At 54.4% G+C, this 22473-nt stretch overlaps 1 protein-coding gene across 1 annotated transcript in view; it reads right to left on the reverse strand.

The window, feature by feature from the left end:
* Positions 1 to 22473, reverse strand: part of FOXP4 (forkhead box P4) — a 59828-nt gene that overhangs the window by 21852 nt on the left and 15503 nt on the right. The window contains exons 2-4 of the mRNA XM_071450125.1: positions 17831 to 18050; positions 9192 to 9281; positions 1584 to 1706 (exon numbers count right to left, since the gene is read on the reverse strand). Coding sequence (XP_071306226.1) covers positions 1584 to 1706; positions 9192 to 9281; positions 17831 to 18034 — 417 coding nt within the window. The 5' untranslated portion in view covers positions 18035 to 18050. The remainder of the gene's footprint in view (positions 1 to 1583; positions 1707 to 9191; positions 9282 to 17830; positions 18051 to 22473) is intronic.

Raw genomic sequence — 22473 nt, forward strand, 5'->3', positions numbered from 1 at the left:
CACCTCACCCACCCCAGTGCCAGGGCTTTGCCACAGCCACTCCAGCTCCTGGCCCTGTCCCCAGGCCAGGCTCCCTGTGTCACCTGGAGCAGGGCAGGAGGGAAAGCACCAACCAGAGGAACCCCGGGCATGCATTGCCAAGGGTTCTGGATGCCCCTGGCCCTTGGACCCCCCAAACACCCCCCAATGCCCACCCTGATGTTTATTTTAATGCCAGCCTCGACAGAAAAGCAGGCTGGGGTGCTCTGGTACATCACAGAGCACTTCAGGGTGGGGAAACTCCAGTTTTGGCATGGGGTGGGACCCCAAAACACCCCTGACAAGTGCTGTGAGAACCAGTGGGGTCCCAGCTGGGGAGGACCAGGAGCAGCCACAACCCCTGGCCTGTGAGAGCTGGGGGTTCAGCCCTGCAGTCAAAACAGCCCCTCCAATCAAAGCAGAGGTTTTTAAAAGAGGGATAAACCCCCTGGATCCACAGGGAACCTCCAGAGAGGGTCCCAGTGCCCACAGGCAGCACCGGGACCTGCCAGCATCGCCACCAGCTCCCACCCTGGCCCCTAAACAAACTGTGGGTGATGGATTTGCTGCGTGCAGGGAAGGGGAGAAAGGCACGGGGAGGTCAGTGAGACCCCCCCAGCCCCCTCACAGGGGCTCAGGAATGTCCCTGGGGATGCTGGGAAGCCTTTATCAGCCCCAGGGCTGCCAGCAGCCAGTGGCTGTTTGTGTCTGAGAACAGGTTTGGAGGGGCTGGGTGTTTACCCCCGAGCCAGCCCGAGCCAGGGAGCTGCAGAGTGGCCGGGCTGGGAGCAGGAACATTGGGTCAGGGGTGAGAGGTGTGATGTTTGGTTTGCTGCCGGTGGAGAATGTGAGCTATTCCGGCCTGGGTTGTTTAATTTGCAGTCAAACGTGTTTCTTTATCCGGCTCCAAAGAGGCTTGTGGAAGGACCCACCCAGGGTAGTGTTTACCCTTTGTTCTTTCCCTGGGGCCAACCTTGAATCCTTATCAGGCTGTTTGGAGTAAACAGGTACTGGAGGCAGGAGGAAGGGTGTGGAGGATGCTTGTGGGGTTTCTCCCTCTCTCCCTCCTTCCCGCTGCCGGGAGCTGTTTACCCAAGCAGACATATTTTGTTTCAGAGTGGAAATCTGTTTTTTTTTTTTTTTTCCTTCCCTCCCCATCTGACTGAAATCTCTGGAAAAGTCGAGCAGGGCCATGAGAAACAAAGCTCAGCTCTGGAGCTGGACACAGGCACCTGCTCAAAGCCCAGCAGTGGCCACGGGGGCTCTGCTTGGGGCACAATGAACCAAGGGCATCCACCCTGACCTTGGCTTCTCCCAGGAGCTGGGCAGCCCCAAATCAGCCCTTGAGCAGGAATTTTGCAGGTTTTGAGACCCTGGCTCAGGGTGGCAGCACTGTCAGCACCTGCAGCTCTTTTCCATCCCTGGATGTGCTGGGAATCCCAAAGGAAATATGTGGAAAGCAGAAGGAGGAAAGGAGCCCCCATTTCTGCGCCTCCAACAAACCCCAGCATTCCCAGAGCCCGGTGGGAATTGCCTGGCTGGATTCAGCCCCAGTGCAGTGTTACCTGTTGCAGCATTATTGCCTGCTGCTGCTGCAGGAGGGCCTGGAGCTGGGGTGGGGACAGGATCTGCTGCATCTGCTGCGGCGTGATCATCTGTGGGGACATCATGGCCACGGACACGGGGACCTGTGACAGCAAGGACACGTCACCACTCCCAACCCCGACCTCCCCAAACACCAACAGGGCCTCTCCCAGAGCATCCTCCATGTCCCCCACACCTCTGTCACCTCTGGATATCCCATAGTGCTGCTGGCACCAGGATGAAGCTTCCTGAGCCATGAGAGCTCTGAACAAGCTGAGAGCTCTTCTTTAAATGCAATTTAGCTGGGGGAACTGGGCACCAAACCACAGCTCCCTCCCCTGCTGGGAGCATGGGAAGGGTGGAGGGAAACGCCAGGGAAGTGGGAAGATACTGATCACCCAAATAACTCTGCAGAGCAGAGCACTGAGGAAGAGGTTACGGGGTTCTCCAGACACATCAAAGCTTTACCTCCAGCTGACACCAGTAACTCCTGAAATTACTGTGCCAAGAGGAGGGAGGGCCGAGGGAACCTGCCAGCCCCTGCCTTTGGTTATCAAAACACGGGTCCACACCCCGGGCAAAGCTCCTGGGAAGGTGTCAGTGATGGATCCCAGCCCTGCTGGGTCCTGCCCAGGTGGAGCAATGCCCGGATGGAGCCATCAGGAGCTGCCTTGTCCTGGCCTCCCACCAATCCCACCAGCCCAAAGCCCTTCCCGAGGCTCTGGGCAGGGTTAGGGCTTCATTGTAATTTAATGACCCTCCTGGATGCCTCATATTCCTGGGAAAACAAACAAGAATTGCTGGTCAGGAGCCACCAGCAGCCATGAGCTCTTCCAGGGGATCCCAGGAAGAGGCAGCAGCTCCTTGGCATGTGGGATGGGGCAGAGCACAAGCCAGGACCCAGCTGCATGCCAAGGAGCAGGTCCTGATCCAAACTAAACAGCTCCTCAGCCCCTCAGCCCAGCATCTCAGGAACTCAAAAGAGCAGAGAAACCCAGCAAAGTCCCATGGAGAGCCTGGTTCCTGCCAGCCCTCCCAGTGATGCCCAGACTGCCCAGCCTGGACCCCTTGCAGCCACTCCAGCAGGGATGGCACCACAGGCTGGCCCCGTGCAGTCCCTCCCATCTGTGATGGATGTCCAGCTGACCTTCAAGGGAGATTGCAAAGCCTTATCTATTTACTCAGGCATTCTGCTGCAGGGAGGCGTCGGGCACGGGGCGAGCTCTGTTTGTCACCAGCGTTTCCCCCTCCAGCCACCTCCGTGGCTGAGCTATCGATTAAACTCCTCTGACTTCCCACCCAAGGGCTGGAGCTCAGGAACGAGCCCCAGCACCCTGCAAGGCTGCAGCACCCATCAGAGAGCCCCGAGCACCAGCACCCAGTGCAGAGCTGCTGTTGGGGCACCCAGGTGGTCGCAACCAGCTGTGCCAAGCCCTGGGTGAACATCTGGGAAGCTGGTGAGGAGAGTGAGGGCTGGAGCTCAGGAACAAGCCCCAGCACCCTGCAAGGCTGCAGCACCCACCAGAGAGCCCCGAGCACCAGCACCCAGTGCAGAGCTGCTGTTTGGGCACCCAGGTGCTCGCAGCCAGCTGTGCCAAGCCTTGGGTGAACATCTGGACAGGAGGGGAAGCTGGTGAGGTGCCCAGGAGTGCTGATAATTTCCCTCTGCCAATTCATCAGCTCCAGCACTCACCAGAGAGCCCCGAGCACCAGCACCCAGTGCAGAGCTGCTGTTTGGGCACCCAGGTGCTCGCAGCCAGCTGTGCCAACCCCTGGGTGAACATCTGGGCAGGAGGGGAAGCTGGCGAGGAGAGTGAGGGCTGGAGCTCAGGAACAAGCCTCAGCACCCTGCAAGGCAGCAGCACCCACCAGAGAGCCCTGAGCACCAGCACCCAGTGCAGAGCTGCTGTTTGGGCACCCAGGTGCTCGCAGCCAGCTGTGCCAAGCCCTGGGTGAACATCTGGGCAGGAGGGGAAGCTGGCGAGGAGAGCGAGGTACGCGCCCAGGAGCGCCGCTAATTTCCCTCTGCCAATTCATCAGCCAGCAACGTGCTCGGAATGAGAGCCCCTAATTAATTGCTCCTCCACATCCCCCCCAAGCCTGGGCGGGCTCTCCGCCCCCTCCCGCGGCCCCTCGAACACGTTTGCTGGCATTTTCAAATCGGAGGCATCCTAATTACCGGAGAGTTATAACACCTTCCATTTCTCGCCCAGCGGACTGACACCCTGTCAAGAGCAAAGAGAATTGCCAGAGGTTTTGACAACACTAATTGCCCCTATAATCTAAAAACACAAAGGAGAGGCGATTAGTCGAGAGGGCCCCAGCTCTCGATCCGACACGAGGTTTTCACAATGTTACAAGAAAACAAAAGTGACGCTTTTTAGAGTTTGATGGCTGCTAACAAAAGCAGAATTATATTTTCATACAACCTTTGTCTGCATTAAATGGCTTTTTTTTTCTTCCCCCCCCCGCTCGGATGCGGAGCTGACACGGAGAAATGGTGGCGGATCCGTGTGGGGGTGAGGTGGGGATGGGGTGAACTTGAGAGGGGCATCTGAGCTCTGCTGCTTCCTTGGTTCCTGTGAAGAATTTCCCCACAGCGTGGAAAACGTTCCTCTCCCAGTTAAGGTTTCCAGAGAAAGCAGCAACTTTTAGTAAAAGAGGAAATTCCCACTTACAGGCGGTTTTGCTCCCATTCATCCCACGCCCCGGTGCTGGGAATGTTCCAGCACTGCCTTGACCCCAGTGTGGGCCAGCAAACCCCAGTGCTGGGGGCTCTCTGTCCCGAGCTCTGGTGACACTGCCAGCTGCCTCTGTTGGGGACAGGGAAAGCTGCTGCTCTGGCAAAATGAGATGGGAATGGAAATGGGGGTGGAAATGTCCAAAAGCCTCACAGGGATGGCCCTGGGACACCCTGCATCCATGGCCCTCAGTGACAAGATTCCCTGTGGCAGGATATGAGGCCAGCCTGGCATCCCTGGATAACAGCAGGATCTGGGCAGCAGCTGCCTCAAAATCTGGGATACACGAGAGCTGAAGGGTGCCAGGCAGAGCAGCACAGGGGCTGTGAGGGCTGAGTGTCACCCAGCTGAGGGCTCAGTGTCACCCAGTTGCCACCACCCCCAGGCACAGGAGCAGCCAGGAAATGTCCCTGCAGCCAGCACATCCCTCGGGAAGCAGGTCCCGGCAGCAGCCCCGGAGCAGCAGCAGCAGCAGTGGCTGGGGACCAGCCCGACGCGTCACGAGCTGGCATCTGCCAGACACCGAGTCAGGAAGGGTTTGACTCACGCCTTGGCCGGCTGCCACCCCGCAGAAAGTGCTTACTAACAGCTCTGGCTGCTCCCAGAAACAGCCGGCGCTGCTCAGGCCGGCCAGCAGCATCTCCAGGGGCTGCTTTTCCAGGCAGGCCCCGCTGGAATCCCCGTGCCAGAGGCAGTGGGTGGAAAAGCAGGCAGGTATTCCAGGGAATATTCCCTCCCTGAGCCAAAGCCAGCTGAGGGAAGCAGGACTTGGCTGTGTGGAACGAGGCAGGAAGGGGAGCGAGGCTGTTGAGAAATTTTTCCTGGATTTTTTTGGGTTGTTGTTACGGGAAGCGGGTTGAACTCCCAGGCACAAGGCAGAGCGGGGGAAGCCGCAGCCCGGCAGCCTTGGCTTGCAGTGCCACGGTGTTGTCATCAGAGGGACACTGTCCTCCTGACCCTGGGCACAGCTGGCTTGGCACGGCCTGGGGACATCCTCCACCAGCCTCCAAACATCCCTGCTCTGCTGTCACCCGGGCTGGAGGTCACTGCAGGAGCCACCACATCCCCAAGGGCCACACGTCACCGCCACGATGGGAAGGGGCAGCTCCTGCTCCACATCCCAACCACACAGCCCAGAGCTCGTCCCCCCCATCCCTGCTTGCTCTGGGATCACAGGGATGAGCACCCCTCTCTCTCTCTCTCCAGAGGGTGCTCCTGGTTTTCCACAGAGCTCAGGGATGCACATCCCTGCTCTGATCCAATCCTGGGGTTTAGCTCCCAGTTAGAAACAGCAGGAAACATCTTTGTGCTGTTTTTTCTAATTTTAACCACTCTTTTCAAATCCAAACCAAACAGAAACAAATTGAGGAGACTGGGAACAGAAGGGAGGGAACAACAACCAAAAGCAGCTTCAAGTCGTGCTGTTTTAAGGGCAGAGGATGAGCAAATCCCACCCCAGAGCATCCAATTCTCACAGGACCAGAGCAACCCCAACCTTCCTGGCACATCCTGGCCTCCCTTCCTGCACTCAGCATCCCTGGGTGAGCTCCAAGATCCATCTGGCTCAGACAGTCTGGGAGTGCTCCCAGTGCCAGGCAGCGATGCCACTGACACCGAGGTGACCCCAGCCATGGCTTACAAACCCTGAGGGGTGGCACAGGGCCACCCAAAGGCTGCTGTGCCACCTCTAGACCTCACCAGGCTGGGATGAGACAATGCACTGAAATCTGGCCAGAGTCAGAAGAGAAATGAAGCTCAGGCCTATGTGCCAGGCTGGGTTTTGAGGCTGTGGGTGGTTTTAGGAGCAATTTTAGGAACACTCTGAACAGCCCCAGCACCAAGTGAGTGCCCTGGGTGGGGTGGCAGCAGGGTGAGCAGGTGGGGGGACACCAGCGTGGAGGACACCAGGCCCTAATGTTCAGCTTCCTGTGAAGAAAAGGAGGAATCAATCCCCGGCATGTTCAGCCCAATGTGTATCCTCGTTAGAGCATCCTCATTAGCACACCCTCGTTAGCACAGCCTTCCTGCTGGGGAGGCCCCAGTCACACCTGGCTGGGCTCCCGTCGCTGCTTGGGGACAGTGGCAGCAGAGGTGACAGCACTGAGCCCCCTCCTCAGCCAGCCCCTGTCCCCCAGCACCACCAGGGTAGGGTCCCTACATCCCCTCCACAAGCACAGGGTGCTGGCACAGCTCTCACACCAAAGATTCCACAGGGATTCCAGTGACTTTGCTCCTCTGTGAACCCAAAACACCAATCCCAGAGTGGGATGGTGGCAGTGGCACCGGGCTGGCAGAGCTGGGGGCTTTGGGATGGAGCAGGGACAGACAGGGATGCCCCAAGTTCAAATGGAAAAACCTCAGTGCGAGCCCAGATGGACAGACAGGCTGCTGCTGCTGCTGCTGGATTTTTTTTTTTTTTCCCGGAGAGGGAACGCAGAAGGGCTGGTATTGATCTGTCTTCATTACCCATTTCACTCAAGTTTCAAATCAACAAAATACACTTTTCCGCTCTGCTGCCCTCCCCGCTGCAGCAGACAAAAGAAAAGCAATTTCCCGCAGTTTGCTCCAAACTCCTCTCCTCCCTTCCCCGGGTGCCCTCCAGCCCCTCTCCCTTCCCAGCCCCTCGATGCCAGCAGAGGCAGCTCTGAGGCCCCCAAAGAGGGCACCCTGTCATCCCCAGGTGCCTCCAAGCCAGCACTGACAACTCGGGGTGCTGCTTTTCCAGCACCTCCTCCCCTGGGATTTCCTGGATCCCAGGGGGATCTGCTGCTCCCACCATCCCAGGATGGCAACGCCCTGCAACACCAAAAGCCCCCCCCCCAAAAAAAGCAACATTTTGTCAGTGCTCACCAAGTTTTCAAGAGTTTTAAAGTTGTAAAGAAATAAACTTATTTTTAAATGTTTCAGAACACCCAAAGATGGGGTTTTGGGTTTTTTTTTCCCCTTTTCTGCAGCTGTAACTGGAGTGGCAACAAGAGACTGTCCACACACACCTCCAGGCATCTGTGGGAAGAGGGTCACTACTCCAAAACCAACCCCAGCCCAAGATGCTGCTGAGTCCAGCAGCTCCCTGGTTGTTTTTAAGCTCAGGCTGTTGGGAATGTCATTAATCCTGCTGGCTTGGTGCCCCAAAAATGTCCCATCCCCATCAGCGGGGTGACAAGGAGAGTGCATAGGGTGGGCAAGCGGGGGGGGTCTCCTGCTCTGCACTGGGACCCTCCTGCTCATTCCCCTAGGAATCATCTGGCACAGAGCTGGGGGTACACAAAATTCCCCATGGATGTGGAAATCCATTCCCAAACTTGGGGGGGGCTGCACCCCAAGGACACCCAATTCCCAAACATTCCCACCCTGCTGCGCTTCCTGCTGCCTCCAAGCCGAGGAGAGCTGTGCTGGGAGCCAGCCTTCCTCCTCCTCCTCCTCCTCTTGCAGCCGTCCTGGCCAGTCTCATCCACACCACGGTGCCTTAGATAAACTTCCTTTCAAAGGAGTCTGCTTAATCCCCTATCTCCCCTCGGTCAGATCCCGCTCCAGCTGCCGGCGGGGCCGCGGGGGGAGGCACTGCCGGGCGCTGCTGAGTTATGAGCTATTTCTGACTCACGTCTACAACTTTCACAAGTCCTTTTTGCAACACGGAGAGAGAGAAAAAAGGGAGGAGGGGAGGGAGGGAGGGAGAGAGAGGAAGGAGATCCAGTTCGCTCCGGCAAAAGCCGCTGGCCAGATGGGCAGGCAGGGAGGGGAGGCTGGGGAGCAGCACGGGATGTTCGGCTGCATCCAGCCGGGAATACCAGGGAGAGCAAGGAGGGATAAGGAGCAGCAGGAGGAGGAGGAGGAGTGCAGGGACACACACCCACGGAGGGGAGCAAGGCGCCGGTTACCGGAATCTGACTTCACCCTCGCCGCCTTTGTCCTCTGCAGACATTTTCCATGCAGTGACTGCATTTCCTTCCTGCCGGCACCGCTGGAAAAAGCCGCCTGTTTGTGCCGTAGGAGCCCTGACTAATTCCCACTGCTCCCACCCAGCTGCTGTTTCCCAGCCCGGGGGGTTCTGGGCTCTCCTGACCCCTGGCAGTGCTGGGATTTGCTGCTGGATGGCTCAGCCGTGCCCGGGCACTCCAAGCCAGGAGAGGATCCCAGGATTGCCCATCCCAGCCTGGCTCCTGCTGCCACCCGGCTCAGCCTGGCACAGGCAGGACCTCCAGCTCCGAGAGCGCTTGTGCTAATTACTTTCCTTTGTTAATTAAACCCACGTGGCTCTAATAAGGTAACCTGCTGTTCTCCGATAAATTTAATTAGCCTGAAGGGAGAGCCCCTCCGCACAGCTATTTAAATTGTCACTTCCCATCGCTTGGGCTTTGCTTCTCCCTGCCTCTCCCTCTCTCCAGATTTCACCCCTCTCTTGCCCATTTTCTGCCCTTTTCCTCTGGCAGAGAAGGGGAGCAAAGGGAGGTGCCCCATCCCTACAGGAGCAGGATGTGCCAACCCAAAGCCAGTGTCACAAATCCCCATCCCAGCTGGGCCTCTGTCCCATCCAGGAGAACCTGCCCTGGCTCCAGCCCAAAAGATTGTTCCCTTTTCCAGCCCTGTGCCACCCTCACAGCACCCACCATCAATCCTGGGATGCTCCAACCCTGGGAAACCCTGCCTCCAAAACACTGTCCCAAAAAGTAGTGACACACAGTGACCTCCCCTCCCCAACCATTCCCACACCCAAAAAAACCTCCCGAGAAACTTCTGGAGGTTTCCAGAGGATTTAACTCCTGGAGTGCTCCAGCCAGGGAGGTGACAGGGGTTTGTGCTGTCCCCAGCCCTTCCCAGGAGGGGTGACAGGGGACACTTGGGGCTCACCTGCACCGCTGGCTGCTTGCCCTCGTTGCTGCTGGGGGAGCTGAGCCCCGTGGCCTGCTGCAGCAGGAACTGCCGAGCCACCTGCAGAGCCTGCAAGAGAGACACAGGGGTGGGCATGAGCAAGGCTCCCTCCTCCTCCTCCTCCTCCTCCAGCTCTGGCTCCTTCTCCACAGATTTCCCTCATGGGATGGGTTTGATGCACAGAGAGGGCAGCGCTCCCCAATGCTCCCTCCTGCCACACCAGTACATCCCATTAGAGACCAGCACTCTGCCAGCCCCCATGGGGACAAACAATCCTGTCCTCTCCCAAAAATCCCCACCAGTACATCCCATTAGAGACCAGCACTGTCCCAGTTCCCCTGAGGACAAACCTGTCCTCTCCCAAAAACCCCCACCAGCTCCAGCATTCCCACCTCACAAGGATCATTCCCAAACCCCAGCCCTGGCACAGCCACTCAGAGATCTGTCCCCTGGTGGATTTATTTCAAAGTCACCACCACCACCACCTTCCTGCAGCTGTCCCTTGTTCCCAAAGCCACCGTGGGTATTTAATTTTATTAACTGGATTGTGGCAGAAAGTTCCAGTCCCCAGCCAGGTTTGGGTGAAGCCAAGTGCAGGATTCCAGCCTGAATCAATCCAGGAATGTGTCTGAGTGGATTTGATGGTGATCCAGGAGGTGGTCAGCAACCCACACATGAAACCTGATTGTTTTTAGGGGGGTTTGCCTAGAAAAAGTGATGAGTTCTTCAAGTCTTTTACAGGGAATCCCACAAAAATTCCACTGGGAGTCCCACAAAAATAGGGAAAAAAACAACAGAAATGGATAAAATGCACTTGTGAAAAACACAGGTATAAGAGAGCCATGCCCAGCACTGTGGGCAGCTGGAGAAAAAGGGAAATTAAGGAAAATCCTGTGAAGAGATGAGGAGAGAGGAGCAAGCGTGAGCTGAAAAAAAGAGCTTGGGAGCCAGGAAAAGGAGTAAAGCTCTGAGGAAAACAACCCAGTGCTCCCAGACCTGTTTGCTCCTTATTTCTGCTTTACAAGGATTCTTTGCCTTCCTTCTGGGGTTTTTTGGGTGCATTTCTGAAAAATCTCCACCCCCTTCCCTCCCCAAATCCACTCACAGCTCAGCACATGCCTCACCCGTTGATCCAAACCAAGGAGCACCCACAGAACCCTAACCCAGAGCCTCTCCTCAAATGGAGCACCCATGAAAAGTCATTCCCAGCATTTTAGGTCCCGTTTCAGGGACCCATTTCCCTCTGCACAAGGGAACTCTTGGGAAGAGCACAGGATGCCCCAGCTGTGCCACATCTTTGGGGTGGAAAATCCACCTGACCCACTCTGTGCAGCTGGACAGGCACTACAAGGACACTACAAGGAAAACGAGGGGGAATTTCCAGCTGGAAGCTGAGAGCAAAGGGTTTAACACACCCAGCCTTACTTTATAAAAAAATTATAATTTCATAGCACGAGGCCCAAACCAAACACCCCAGATACAGCACTGAGCACCCTTGGCTGAGTTTGTCACCGTCCCACGAACCAAAGAGCCCCAAAAAAATCAAAACCTGAGGAATTTTATAAGCAAATGGATCCTAATTTTCAATTGCTGTGGTGAATTACCAGAGTTGTGTCCTAGGATTGTGCACCCAGAGCTGCCCCATGGCCACTGAGCACCCCCAACCAATAACTCCCAAACTTCCTTTATCCAAACAACTCAGAACTCAAATCCTCGAGGACAAACACCACAATTCACTGCTGGGAATCACTGATGGAAAAATCCCATGGTCCTGATCCTGAAGCTGCCTCAGCCCCAATGTTTTCTTTTTTCTTCAGGGCATTTTATTTTCCCTATTATTACCACGGATAGATGTGCATCGGTAATGCGAGCACAAGAACCCTGTGACAGTTATGACAGCTCAAGGTCTGATATTTTAATTACTTTTGGAAATGAAAACAGTAATTCCAGTTAAAAGCCAAGGTGGAGGAATCCACTTGATGGCAGCTCAGGCCCAAGGCTCCCACCAGGATGGGTGCTGGAGCTGCATCCCACATCCCCACAGCAAATCCCTGAGCTTTAGCTGCTTTTCCAAGTGTCTTTTAGCAGAGTTTTCCATGGATTTGGCTTCTCCACATGCAATTCCTGCCATTTTTGCAAGCACCACCTCACAGAGGAGACCCAGCGAGGGCAGGGCCCTGCTCCGGCCTGGCAAAAATCAGCACAGCAAGGGATGGAAAACACAAGGGGGAAAACCCTCAGGAACAGAATTCCAGCACACAAAAAGCGCTGCACAAAACTTCTCCAGCACACAAAAAGTGCTGCACGGGATTTCTCCTGAAATTTGTCTTCCCAAAGTTCAAATTTCTCTTCCCAAGGCCTGGCTGGCCCGGGGTGGCGGCTCGGCCCCACCGCGCCGCCTCTCAGGGGGGAATTTAATTCACTCCCTGCTGGCTCCCTCACTTTGGTGTGCTCTGAAGCACGAAATTACAAAGATTTACAGGAAAAAAAAACCCGACATGGCCTCACAATTGCACACAGGGGCCTCTCTGGCAAACGCCTGGAGCTGCCCCTCCCTCCCTTGCCTCTGTCCCCTCCCCATCCTGAGCTGGGCTCAGCTGCAGACAGGGATGGAAACCTGCTGCAGGTGCTTTAAACAGGGATGGAACCTGCTGCAGGTCCCTCAAACAGGGATGGAACCTGCTGCAAGATCCCTCAGACAGGGATGGAACCTGCTGCAGGTCCTTTAAACAGAGATAGAACCTGCTGCAGGTCCTTTAAACAGGAATAGAACCTGCTGCAGGTCCTTTAAACAGAGATAGAACCTGCTGCAGGTCCTTTAAACAGAGATAGAACCTGCTGCAGGTCCTTTAAACAGAGATAGAACCTGCTGCAAGTGCTTTAAACAGGAATAGAACCTGCTGCAGGTCCTTTAAACAGGAATAGAACCTGCTGCAGGTCCCTCAAACAGGGATGGAACCTGCTGCAAGATCCCTCAGACAGGGATGAAACCTGCTGCAGGTCCTTTAAACAGAGATAGAACCTGCTGCAGGTCCTTCAAACAGGAATAGAAAGTGCTGCAGGTCCCTCAAACAGGGATGGAACCTGCTGCAAGATCCCTCAGACAGGGATGAAACCTGCTGCAGGTCCTTTAAACAGAGATAGAACCTGCTGCAGGTCCTTCAAACAGGAATAGAAACTGCTGCAGGTCCTTTAAACAGGAATAGAAACTGCTGCAGGTCCCTCAGACAGGGATGAAACCTGATGCAGGTCCCTCAGACAGGGATGAAAACCTGGACAGAGCATGTGGAGCACCCAGGATGGAATTTCAGGATGCAGAGCCACCTGTCAGATGCATTTGTTGCCCAACAAGGCAGGAGGAGCAGCCCAGTGGTGGGGGGGTGAAGGTTTCCATCAGTCAGAGCCTCTCCTTGGGGCTGAGGAGGTGGGAAGCAGAAGGAAGAGTTTTCCTGTGGGAGTAGATGGGATTTTAGATGGGATTTTTAGATGGGATTTTACCTCTGTGAACCAGAGGGAAAATGATTTATAAATAAAAATCAACACATATCCCAATGCCTGGTGTTATCCAGGAGTCATCAGCACATCAGCCAGAATTGGGAAAAAATTCCTTGTGTCAAACTCCCTCTGATCACCAAATGATCCCAGAAAAAAGTTTGCAGATGATCCCAGAAAAAGTTTGCAAAAGATCCCAGAAAAAGTTTGCAAAGGATCCCAGAAAAAGTTTGTCTCAGACACAGCCAGGGCTGCTGTGGTTTGGCTCTGCCCTCCCCAAGAGCAGCACATTCCAGGATGAGGAAGAGGATGGGGACCTGGACATTGCTGGGGGAGGCCCAGAACTTCCTTGGGATGTGGAACACACCTGGGCTTGCAGGGAGAGGTGGGAGATGCTGGAAGGTGTCACTGGGATGGGGAAGGGGTCAATGACCAGCCCAGCCATGCTGGGACCAATCCCACCCTGCCAGGACCTGCTCCCACAGCACTGGAGGTTTTCCTGCTCCCAGAATCCCCCCAGGGATGCTCATCCCTCCCCTCAGACCCCAAATCCCCAAATTCTCTGAACCATCCCCAAATCCAGACATCCTCCAGCATGGGAGCAGCCTCATTTTCCAATTCCCACCCAGCCTACCTGAGGATTATTCTGATTTTTCCCCCTCCACCCCTGGATGTGCTGGATGTTTCTCCAGACCCCAGCAAGGGCAGATTTTGGCTGATTTTTACCTTTTCCATGGTAAACATCACAAACTCCCCTTTCTGCCATGGGGAAACACCAGAAAAGAACCAAACCAAACCAAAAAACAAAAACAAAACAAAAAAAAACCCCAAAAAACAAACAGAAAAAAACAAAAACCCCAACCCCCCAAAAAACCCACCAAAAACAAAAAACCAAAAAAACCCCAAAACAAAACAAAAACAAAACAAACTCCAAAAAAACAAAAAAACCCCAAACCTGGCTCCAGCCCTGGAATAGCCCAGGGAGAGCTGCCCCACACCACACCTTGGATTAATGTGGGATTAATCCTCATCCCTGCCTTTTCCTCCTCAAAACCTGCCCCAGCAGAGCCTCTCTGAGGCCTCCTGATTGGGAAGAAATGGGTCAAGAACTCCAAAAAAAAGTTTGGAGAGCATGGAGACATCCATGGGTCATCTGAAAAGGAGGAGTCACAGCCTCCCCCCACAAAAAATCAACACAAAATAATCCCAGGACAAAGGAAAATCTTGCTTGGGGTATCTGAAAGTGCCTCATTTACCAGATTTTTCACTTTATGAGGATGGAGTTTTTAATTCCAACAGGGAAGAGCTGCCCAAAATCATCTGAGGGATTTTCCACCTGGATCACAGCTTTATATGGTGTTTTACCTTCCAAAAAGAATAAAAACACCTGAAAATTTCCATTAAAGCAAGAACTTTGCATGGAAAAAGGGAGGAAGGGAATTTTTATCTTCCCTTTTCCCTCTGATCCTTTTGGAGGGTGGAGAGAGGTTGGGAAGGGCTGAAAAAAATGGTAAAAAAGAAAGGGAAGATTTTTTACACTAACCTCATAAAAATGACATCGTCACATTCCAGAATTAGAGCCATTAAAACAACACACAAGGATATTTTTAGCTGGATATTAACAGTAAATGATGCCATATTGAGGAGCACTTCCAGCAGCCCAGCCCTGGCCTCGCTTAACCAGAACCAAATGGCTCCAAGAGATCCAAATGAGCAAAAAAAATGACACAATTCCTCACAGGAAAATGAAAAAAATAAAAATAAAAAAATCCCTTTTTACACCCAGCTCCGTGTCTGTGGCCCAGCCCCAGCTGTTCTGACCCTGCTCCAGTGCTCCTGGATTTTATTCCTCTGCTCCTGACTCCTCAATCCTCACAGGGAAGGGGTTAAACCCAGCCCCAGTAATTAAGAGGACAAGGAACACCCTCCTGACAATCCCATCCCATGGGAAAAAAGGGGAAAAAAAGGGGGAAAATGAGGGAAAATGAGGGAAAAGGGGGAGAAGGGGGAAAGGGGAAAAAAGGCAGAAAAAAGGGGAGAAAAAGGGGGAAAACCAGGACAATATTAGGAAAAAATGAGGAAAAAAATGGGGGGAAAGGGAGGCAAAAAAGGGGGGAAAAAAGGAAAAACTGCTCCTGCATTTGTCCTCAGTGAAATATTAAATATGAATCAGGGAAGTGAAGAGAGAGATGAGTTTCACTTAAGTGCTCCGGCCTCGTTTTTATCTTAAATACCCTAATAATAGAGGATTACACAATATATTTGAGATGTGATCACATGTTTTATGGAATGGTATCTCTCCCAGGGCAGCAAAGTGCCTCTCCTCCCCCTCCACACCCTTCCCCAACTCCCAAAAAAGTCCCGTTTGCTCCTTCTCCAAAACAAGTCTTATTTTTGTTTATTCCTCCCTGTTTCTTTGACGTCCGTCTGCAGCACGCTGCAATTTTTTGGGTATTTTTTGCGCCATAAAACAACCCCAAACAACGCCAGAGCAGCTGGATTTTCCAGCTGGCTCCTTTTCCATGGATTTAGAGCTGGAGGGAGCTCCCGTGGGGTGCCAGGCTCAGGGATTGTCCCCTTGCTTCTGCCAGGACACCCCTGCTCCATGAGGTTTGCATTCTCCATGTGGAATTCCTGCTGTGTCTGCAAGGATTTTTTCCCCATCCTTTCCCCCCATTCCCTGCACCCCAAACCTGCAGTGACCCCATTTTTTTCCCCATCCTTTCCCCCCATTCCCTGCACCCCAAACCTGCACTGATCCCATCTCTCCGCACCCCATGGGTTCATACACCAGCTGCTGGCTACGAGTTGGAATCCTTTGCAGCAATTCGGCAAAAAAACCACCCTGGAAAACCCCAAATTGTGGCTGAGCAGCGCTTCATTCCCACTCCTAAAAATCCAGAGGATCCCCCACCACAGGGATGTGCCACTCCCATCACCCCATGCCTCCTTTCCCCTTTTTCCTTCCCTCTCCCTTTTCTTTTTCCTTTCCCTTTTCCCTTTCCTTCCTCCCCCAGGAATTCCGGGGGGATCCAGCCTGGCAGATCCCTTTGGAGCCCGGCAGTGCCGGAGGTCCCTCCACGTTCCCACAGCAACAGCGGGGACAGGGGAGGGGTCCCGGGCCAGGGGCTGCCCCCGGGCGACCTCTCCCCTCTGCCAGCCCCTGCACAAAGCTGCTGTGAGCTATTGAGGCTTTTCAGCCCCATCCCGAGCATTGAAATGCAGGGATTTAACCCCAGCGCCAGCCCCCGGGCTGGGGAGAGGGAGGGAGAGGAGGAGGAGGAGGGAGGAAGGGGAGGAGGATGCCCTTTCCACCCTGCTCTCCCCTTCCAGGCTCCCCGGGAAGTGGCGTGGATTGGGATGGATGAGGGAATGTTGAGGGACACCCCAATAAAAGGTCCCTGAGCACCCCACAGCACCCCCATGGCCTCAACATCTCACCCACCTCGAGGCAGCACCCTTGGAGAGCAGCTTTAACCCAAAAATTCCCTGCCAAGACCTGTCTGGCCTCACACTTGTAAAAACAGGGAGGTCACAGGCACTGGAAAAGGTCAAATCTGGGCACAGAAATCCCCACAGGCACAGAGCTTTGGGCACACCAGGGTGAAACGTGGGCTCCCACCCCTGCAGGCCTCCCAAGGTTTCTGGGGGAGATTTCATAAAGCTCAATGAGAATCAGGATGGAGTGCTGCCATTCCAGGGTGAGGGAGCGAGCACACTGAACGGCCCAGCCATCCAAAAACCCGGGGAGAACGCTGGGTGCTCGCGGGGATGGAGCAAAGCCTCCATCGAGCACCTAATTGTCCAAAACTCCCGCTGTGGGGACATTTATTCCTGACCCCAGCTGGTGCTCAGCCTTGCTCCCTGAAGCAGGAAGATGGATGGATAATCCTCTGGGATAAGTTCTCCCCCTTCCCCAGGTGCTGTCGCTGGAGGTGTCACTTGGTTTTTTTGGAAGTTCACCAAACCCTCTGCTTTAATAATCCCACATGGCAGCCAGCTTCCCACCAGGAGAAATGCCACAACAGCAGCATCCACCGGGAGCATCCACAAGGACGAAAATCCCGATTTTCTGGAGGAGATCCCCCATTTCACAGCCACGATTTGCATCTTTTTGGCTGGGGGGGGACACGGATCTCCCGTTATCCGCTGGAATTCCAGGAGGGAGAGCAGGGAGCTCCTCAGAGGGGCACTGGCAGCAGCATTACACGCATGATTACCCTTTGGATGCGGGGAACAGGGGCTTAGCGGCGTGCGGAACGCCTGTTATCCAGGTAATGGATTTACAGCACTCCCTACTAAAGTATCAGACACAGCAATTTTTTACAGCTTTCACGCTGGAATTTATGGCTCAGGGAGGCGATCTCCGTACGAGGAGAGGGATCATTGCCTTATTTAGTAGCCGAGCAGGGAAATTGATGTTTTTTTGCCAAAGTTTGTTTGGAAAGGTGAGCTGCAGGCATGTCCCCAGGGCTGAGAGGGGACACGTGTGGCAGGGGCTACCCCAAGGGCACATCCAGAGCTGCTGCACACAATGTCACTGTCACACGTGTCCTGTGAGTGAGGTTCAATCTCCAGGAGTGCTGGGAATGGGAAAGCAGCTCCTGGAAAACCAAAATCCTCTCAGGCAGGACCCGCTCCTGGTGTTACTGCCAAGGGTTTTTGGTGTCTCAGCCCTGCGGATTGATGGGGAGCAGAGCAGGCAGGAAAAAACCAGCAGGTTTGGATGGATGGGCTCTGCTTCCCAAGGAATGTGGGACAAGGGACAAACCCCTGATTTTTGGGGCACCTCAACCACAAATGGCCAAACCTGGTGCAACCCAACCCCGAGCACAAATCACGGCAAAACCCGATGTTGTCCCCAAACCGCATCCTTGCGGAACCCCGCTGCCTGTGCAAGCCAGGCTTGAAGGAACAGGTTTGGATGGATGGGCTCTGCTTCCCAAGGAACGTAGGACAAGGACAAACCCCTGATTTTTGAGGCACCTCAACCACGAATGGCCAAACCTGGTGCAACCCAACCCCGAGCACAAATCCCGGCAAAACCCAATGTTGTCCCCAAACATCCATCCAGGACCTGCTGCCTGTGCAAGCCAGGCTTGAAGGAACAGGTTTCCCTGAATTACCTGCTGCTGCTGGAAGTGCAGGAGCTCCACGGGGCTCATCTCTCCGTTGGCCTCGGCTCCGGCGGCTCCGTCGCGGCCGCCGCCGCCGCCCCCGGGGCCGCCGCCACTGCCGCCGCCGCCATCGGGCTGATTGCTCAGGCTGCTCACCCCGTTCTGCGCCGAGGGCGTGGAGCGGATCGTCTCCGAGGCAGATTCAACCATCATGACTCGCTAGCAGGACCTAGAGAGGGGAGAGAAGAGCCTGAGAACGGGGGCTGAGATCCCGGTGGGATGGGGATCAAACCGCGTTGGGTTTTAGTTGCGTTCGGTTCGCCCCCAAAAAATAAAATGTGGAGCTTCTGCAAACACGGTGCACGTCCCTAGGCAAAGCCAGTGCAACCCAGTCCTTAGGAAAACCCACAGTTCCAGCTTTCCCTGAGCCTGGTGCAAGACACAGAACTACAGGAATACAGGAATCCGTTTGTTTTCCCCAAATCCAAAGTATTTAATGATGAGAGCACACCCAAAGCCCCAGCAAGACACAGATCTCCAGGAATCTGTTTTCCCCAAATCCCAAGTATTTCATGGCGAGAGCACACCTGAAGCCCCAGCAAGACACAGAGCTCCAGGAATCCGTTTGTTTTCCCCAAATCCCAAAGAATTTCATGGCGAGAGCACACCCAAAGCCCCAGCAAGACGCACCTCAGATTCCACCCTGAAAAATCCTAACAAAATCGAAACATTCCCTCCAAATGCTTCATCTCCCAGCAAACCACCACTTCCCAGCTGGAAGAACCACCTGGCAGAAGGTGCCAGGCTGAGGAAACCCAAAGGAACGGCAGAGCTGGGATGTGGGAATGAGAGCCCAGCGGAACAGAGGTTGGAAAATCTTTCCCTTCTCCCAGCTTTTGCTCAGTGGGCTTGGATGAGTGGCAGGTTGGTGGTTGTGAAGATGAGGGTGCCTTTTTCTGGGAGAAAACTCCTGGATTTGGGCTGGCACTGGAGGAAACAGGACCAGCACACCCCAGCGCTGGTCTCTGCCACATCCAGCCCTGAGACAGAAAAGGGGCAGCACGGAATCCACCCAGGAGCGAGGGTCTCTCTCCTCCATGGACAAGCAGTTTTTATTTCCACAGCCCTCCATCCCACCAGCACGGGCTCGGCGCTCACCCACCACCGCTCACGGAGTTCGTAACAAGACGGGAACAAAACCAGAGGGATGGGATGAAAAAACACCACCCCCCTTTCTCTTTCCACCCTCTTTTCTTCCCTGTTTCCCCCCTCCACACCCCAAAAGGCAGCGAGACAAACCAGGAACAACATAATTGCTGAAATGTGGCGTGTAATAATCGCTATTCAGGGGCTGATCATTCATATTAAACAGCGAGCAGTGAGCTGCTCATTTGCATGTTGGAGATTATCTGCATTTCAAAAGTCATTTCCGCAGGGGATATGAGTGACATCCATTCCCAAGGGGAGCTCCTGGCTCCCTCCCACTGTCCCAGGGCTCTGGGGGTGACACACCGGTGGCTGTGGGACAGCTCAAGGTTAAGGGCATGGCTGGGATTTGGGTTTGGTTGGAGCAGCTGCCCAACCATGGGATGCCTACAGGATGCTGCCTCAGCAGCAAAAATCGGGAATAGACCCCTCACTTTTTTCCTTAAAACGACATTATTTCCTTCCCCACTTGGAATCTCAAGGATTTCAAGTTCAGAAATATGAAATTATTGCTGTTCCTATTCCCGCTTTCCCTCTGAAATCCACGAGGCCCCACGGGGAACGCTTCGTGTCCGACACTCCAACGGCATCACCAGGGTCAGAAACTCATCAGGATTCCAGCAGGGCTTTGACTTTTACATGGAGAACAGGAATATCCAGAGTTACAACAGGAAGTATTAAAAAAGGCCAAAAAAAAAAGAAAAAAAAAAGAAAAAAGACGGTTTTGGAAAGGATATAAAACTTTCCTGGCTTTGGGCATAAACTGGAGTTTCACTGTTGGGAATTAGGAGGAAATCTCTGCTGGTGGAGGAGCCGTGGGCTCGCTCTGGTGGTTCCAGCCCCTGCCAGAGGCGGGATGCTGGAGCAGATTCCTGCAGCCCGGGTGATTCCCGGAGCTGGGGACACCGGGCCAGCTGAGCTCCCTCTCCAAGTCCTGTAAAACTCCACTTCCCGTTCCCAAACCCCTCTGGGATGCTGGAGTGTCTGGGATCCCAACAACGCTGCGAGGGAAGTCATAAAAGAAAGTCATCATCATAATAATGGAAATATTTCCATTCCTATAAAAAGTTTTTCAAAACCTTAAAGAAAAAAAAAAAAAGGGGCGAGTGGGGGGAAAATAAAAACGAAGCCGGTGTCTGCGAGGTTATAAAGTGGATTTAAATTAGGAACAAGCACTTTTCCAGCCAGGACGGATCTGGGATGAGTGGGAAGAGCAGAGCCGGGCTGAACGATGCCAGAGCACACGTGCAGCCCTGCACAGAGCCGGGAGGGATCCGCAGCATCCCAGCCCCTGCTGCTCATCCCTCGCAGTTCAAACACGAGCAGGGTTCCAGGGATTCTCCTCCACGGCATCCAGAGGGGCTCGGCAGGATCAGACCTTCCCCCAGGCACAGAGGCAGGGACGGAGCCCAGACAGTCAGCGGGAAGATCCAACAACACCCACATCCAGAGGGAAAGGGTGGGTTTGGTTAAAAGGGGAGGGAGGAGCCCCCTCCAACGGCAACAGCAACAGAAGCTGCACAAATGGATCGTTAATTACCATTAATTACCATTTCAGACTCGCTGAACCACCGCTCTGCGTTTTTTGTTCCCCCCTTTTATCCAACCACGCACCTTCCGCAGGACAAAGGGAAGGAAACGGAGAATTACAAACGGAGCAACGAATCCCCATGCCTTCGGCAGGACCATATGGCAACGAGGGTGTATTAATTACCGCGGCTTTTAATTAACAATTGCTTCATCTGAGCAGTAACATTTCCTTGACATCCCCCGACTCGCCGCTAACCTGCGCGGAGCACGCTCCATCCCAGTCATCAATCCCGCTTTATTGACATCCATCCCTCCCGCAAACAGGCACCATCCCAGGGTTTTCCAATTAACACCTCCGCACTCTCTAATTAGCGCAATTAACAGGCTGATGGATGCCCGGAGCTTCCCTGGGAGGGAGGGGCTGGAGCAGGGGCTGGGGACGCGGCTCCCACCGTGTGTGCCACGATTCCCGTGGGGACACCGTGCCAGGGAGCCTGGCACTGCCACCGAGCCTTCCAGAAGGGAAGGATGAACACGGAGGTGGCCAAAACCGTGGGCTCCAAGCAATGGATGTGGGATTTTAGGCGCAGCAAGAGCAGATGAAGCAGCGATTTCCCCCCAAAAAAAACTCCCAAGGAATTTCGGGCCGTCCAGACCTGTCCCAAGCGATGCCACTGCTCCACCTGATTCCAAGGACAGGAGAATTCAATGGCATTTCCCAGCCCCCAGGACCTTGCTGGAACAGCCACAGCCACGCCACGAGCTCCTCAGAAACCACTGCCCCAACACCAATTTCAGCAGCTTTCCCTACTTTTCATTTTCCTCGGCGGCTCCGTAATTTTGGGCTGCCCTTCGTGGGCCACGCACGGATCCAGTGTCACCTCCATCCACCCTGCTGTCCCTGTCCTTGAGTCCCCATCCACAACCACTGTGGGTTACCTTGCCCTGAGTGTCCCCGGCCACAAACTCCAAGAGCTCCTAAACCATCAGCCAAGAGGGAGGGATGAGGAATAACAGTGGGAAACACCACTGGGAAAACTCCCCACGAGCACAGGTGACACACAAACTGACACTGAGACCTTCCAGAGGCTGTTGCCACCCCTCCCACCACATCCCAGTCCCAAAGCAGTATTCCAGAGTCATCCCAGTCCCAAAGCAGCATTCCAGAGCCTTCCTCCCAGCTCCAGCCTGGCCAGGACACGGAGGGGAGCAGGCCCTGGGTACCAGCGGATCCCAAAGGAGCAGAGACCCAGCAAACCCCCCCCAGAGCCCTCAGAAATCTGCAGGATGCTCTTCTGCACAGCTGGAAGGAGAAGAGGACTCAGAAAAGCTGGATCCCAGGCACTGGATCTGCTCCCAGCTACAAAAAGTTGAGCAACCTGCCCGTCCTGCTCCGGCACCGCGAGGCTTCAGGAAGCGGCTGCTAATCCCAAAAGGCTTCGCTGGGAGAGAAGCAGCAGCCCAGGATTGCTCCAAGAGTGGCTTTTTACCCTTTAATTAACACATAAACACATGGAAATGTGGAAAGGGGATTAAAATAAAAGTCTGGGGGAGCTGAGAGGAATCCGGAGCATTACTGTAAATTAGAAGATATTTAAGGAACCAGGGACCGGCTAAGCCCAGGCACTGCTTTAATGGGATCTCACCTCTGGGCACTTTCATCTCCCACTTTCATCTCGCTCCCAGCAACTTCTTTGGGAAGAGCCAACCTCTGGTGCTTCACCTTCACCCCCTGGCTCTCCTCACCTGCCTCGGTGCCAGCCCAGCCCAGCCACACTTGTGGGCACCAGGGACTGGCAGGCAGTGAGGAACCTTTGCTGAGAACCACAGCGAGGGTCTCCTGCCCCCCAAAAAATGGGGGATCCTTGGATCAGCTCACTCAGAGAGCTGGAGAGCACCTGGAAGTGTGAAGACTC

Source organism: Agelaius tricolor, unplaced genomic scaffold (assembly GCF_023055355.1).
Source record: "Agelaius tricolor isolate 1412-34295 unplaced genomic scaffold, bAgeTri1.0.p SCAF_30, whole genome shotgun sequence".
Taxonomy (NCBI): domain Eukaryota; kingdom Metazoa; phylum Chordata; class Aves; order Passeriformes; family Icteridae; genus Agelaius; species Agelaius tricolor.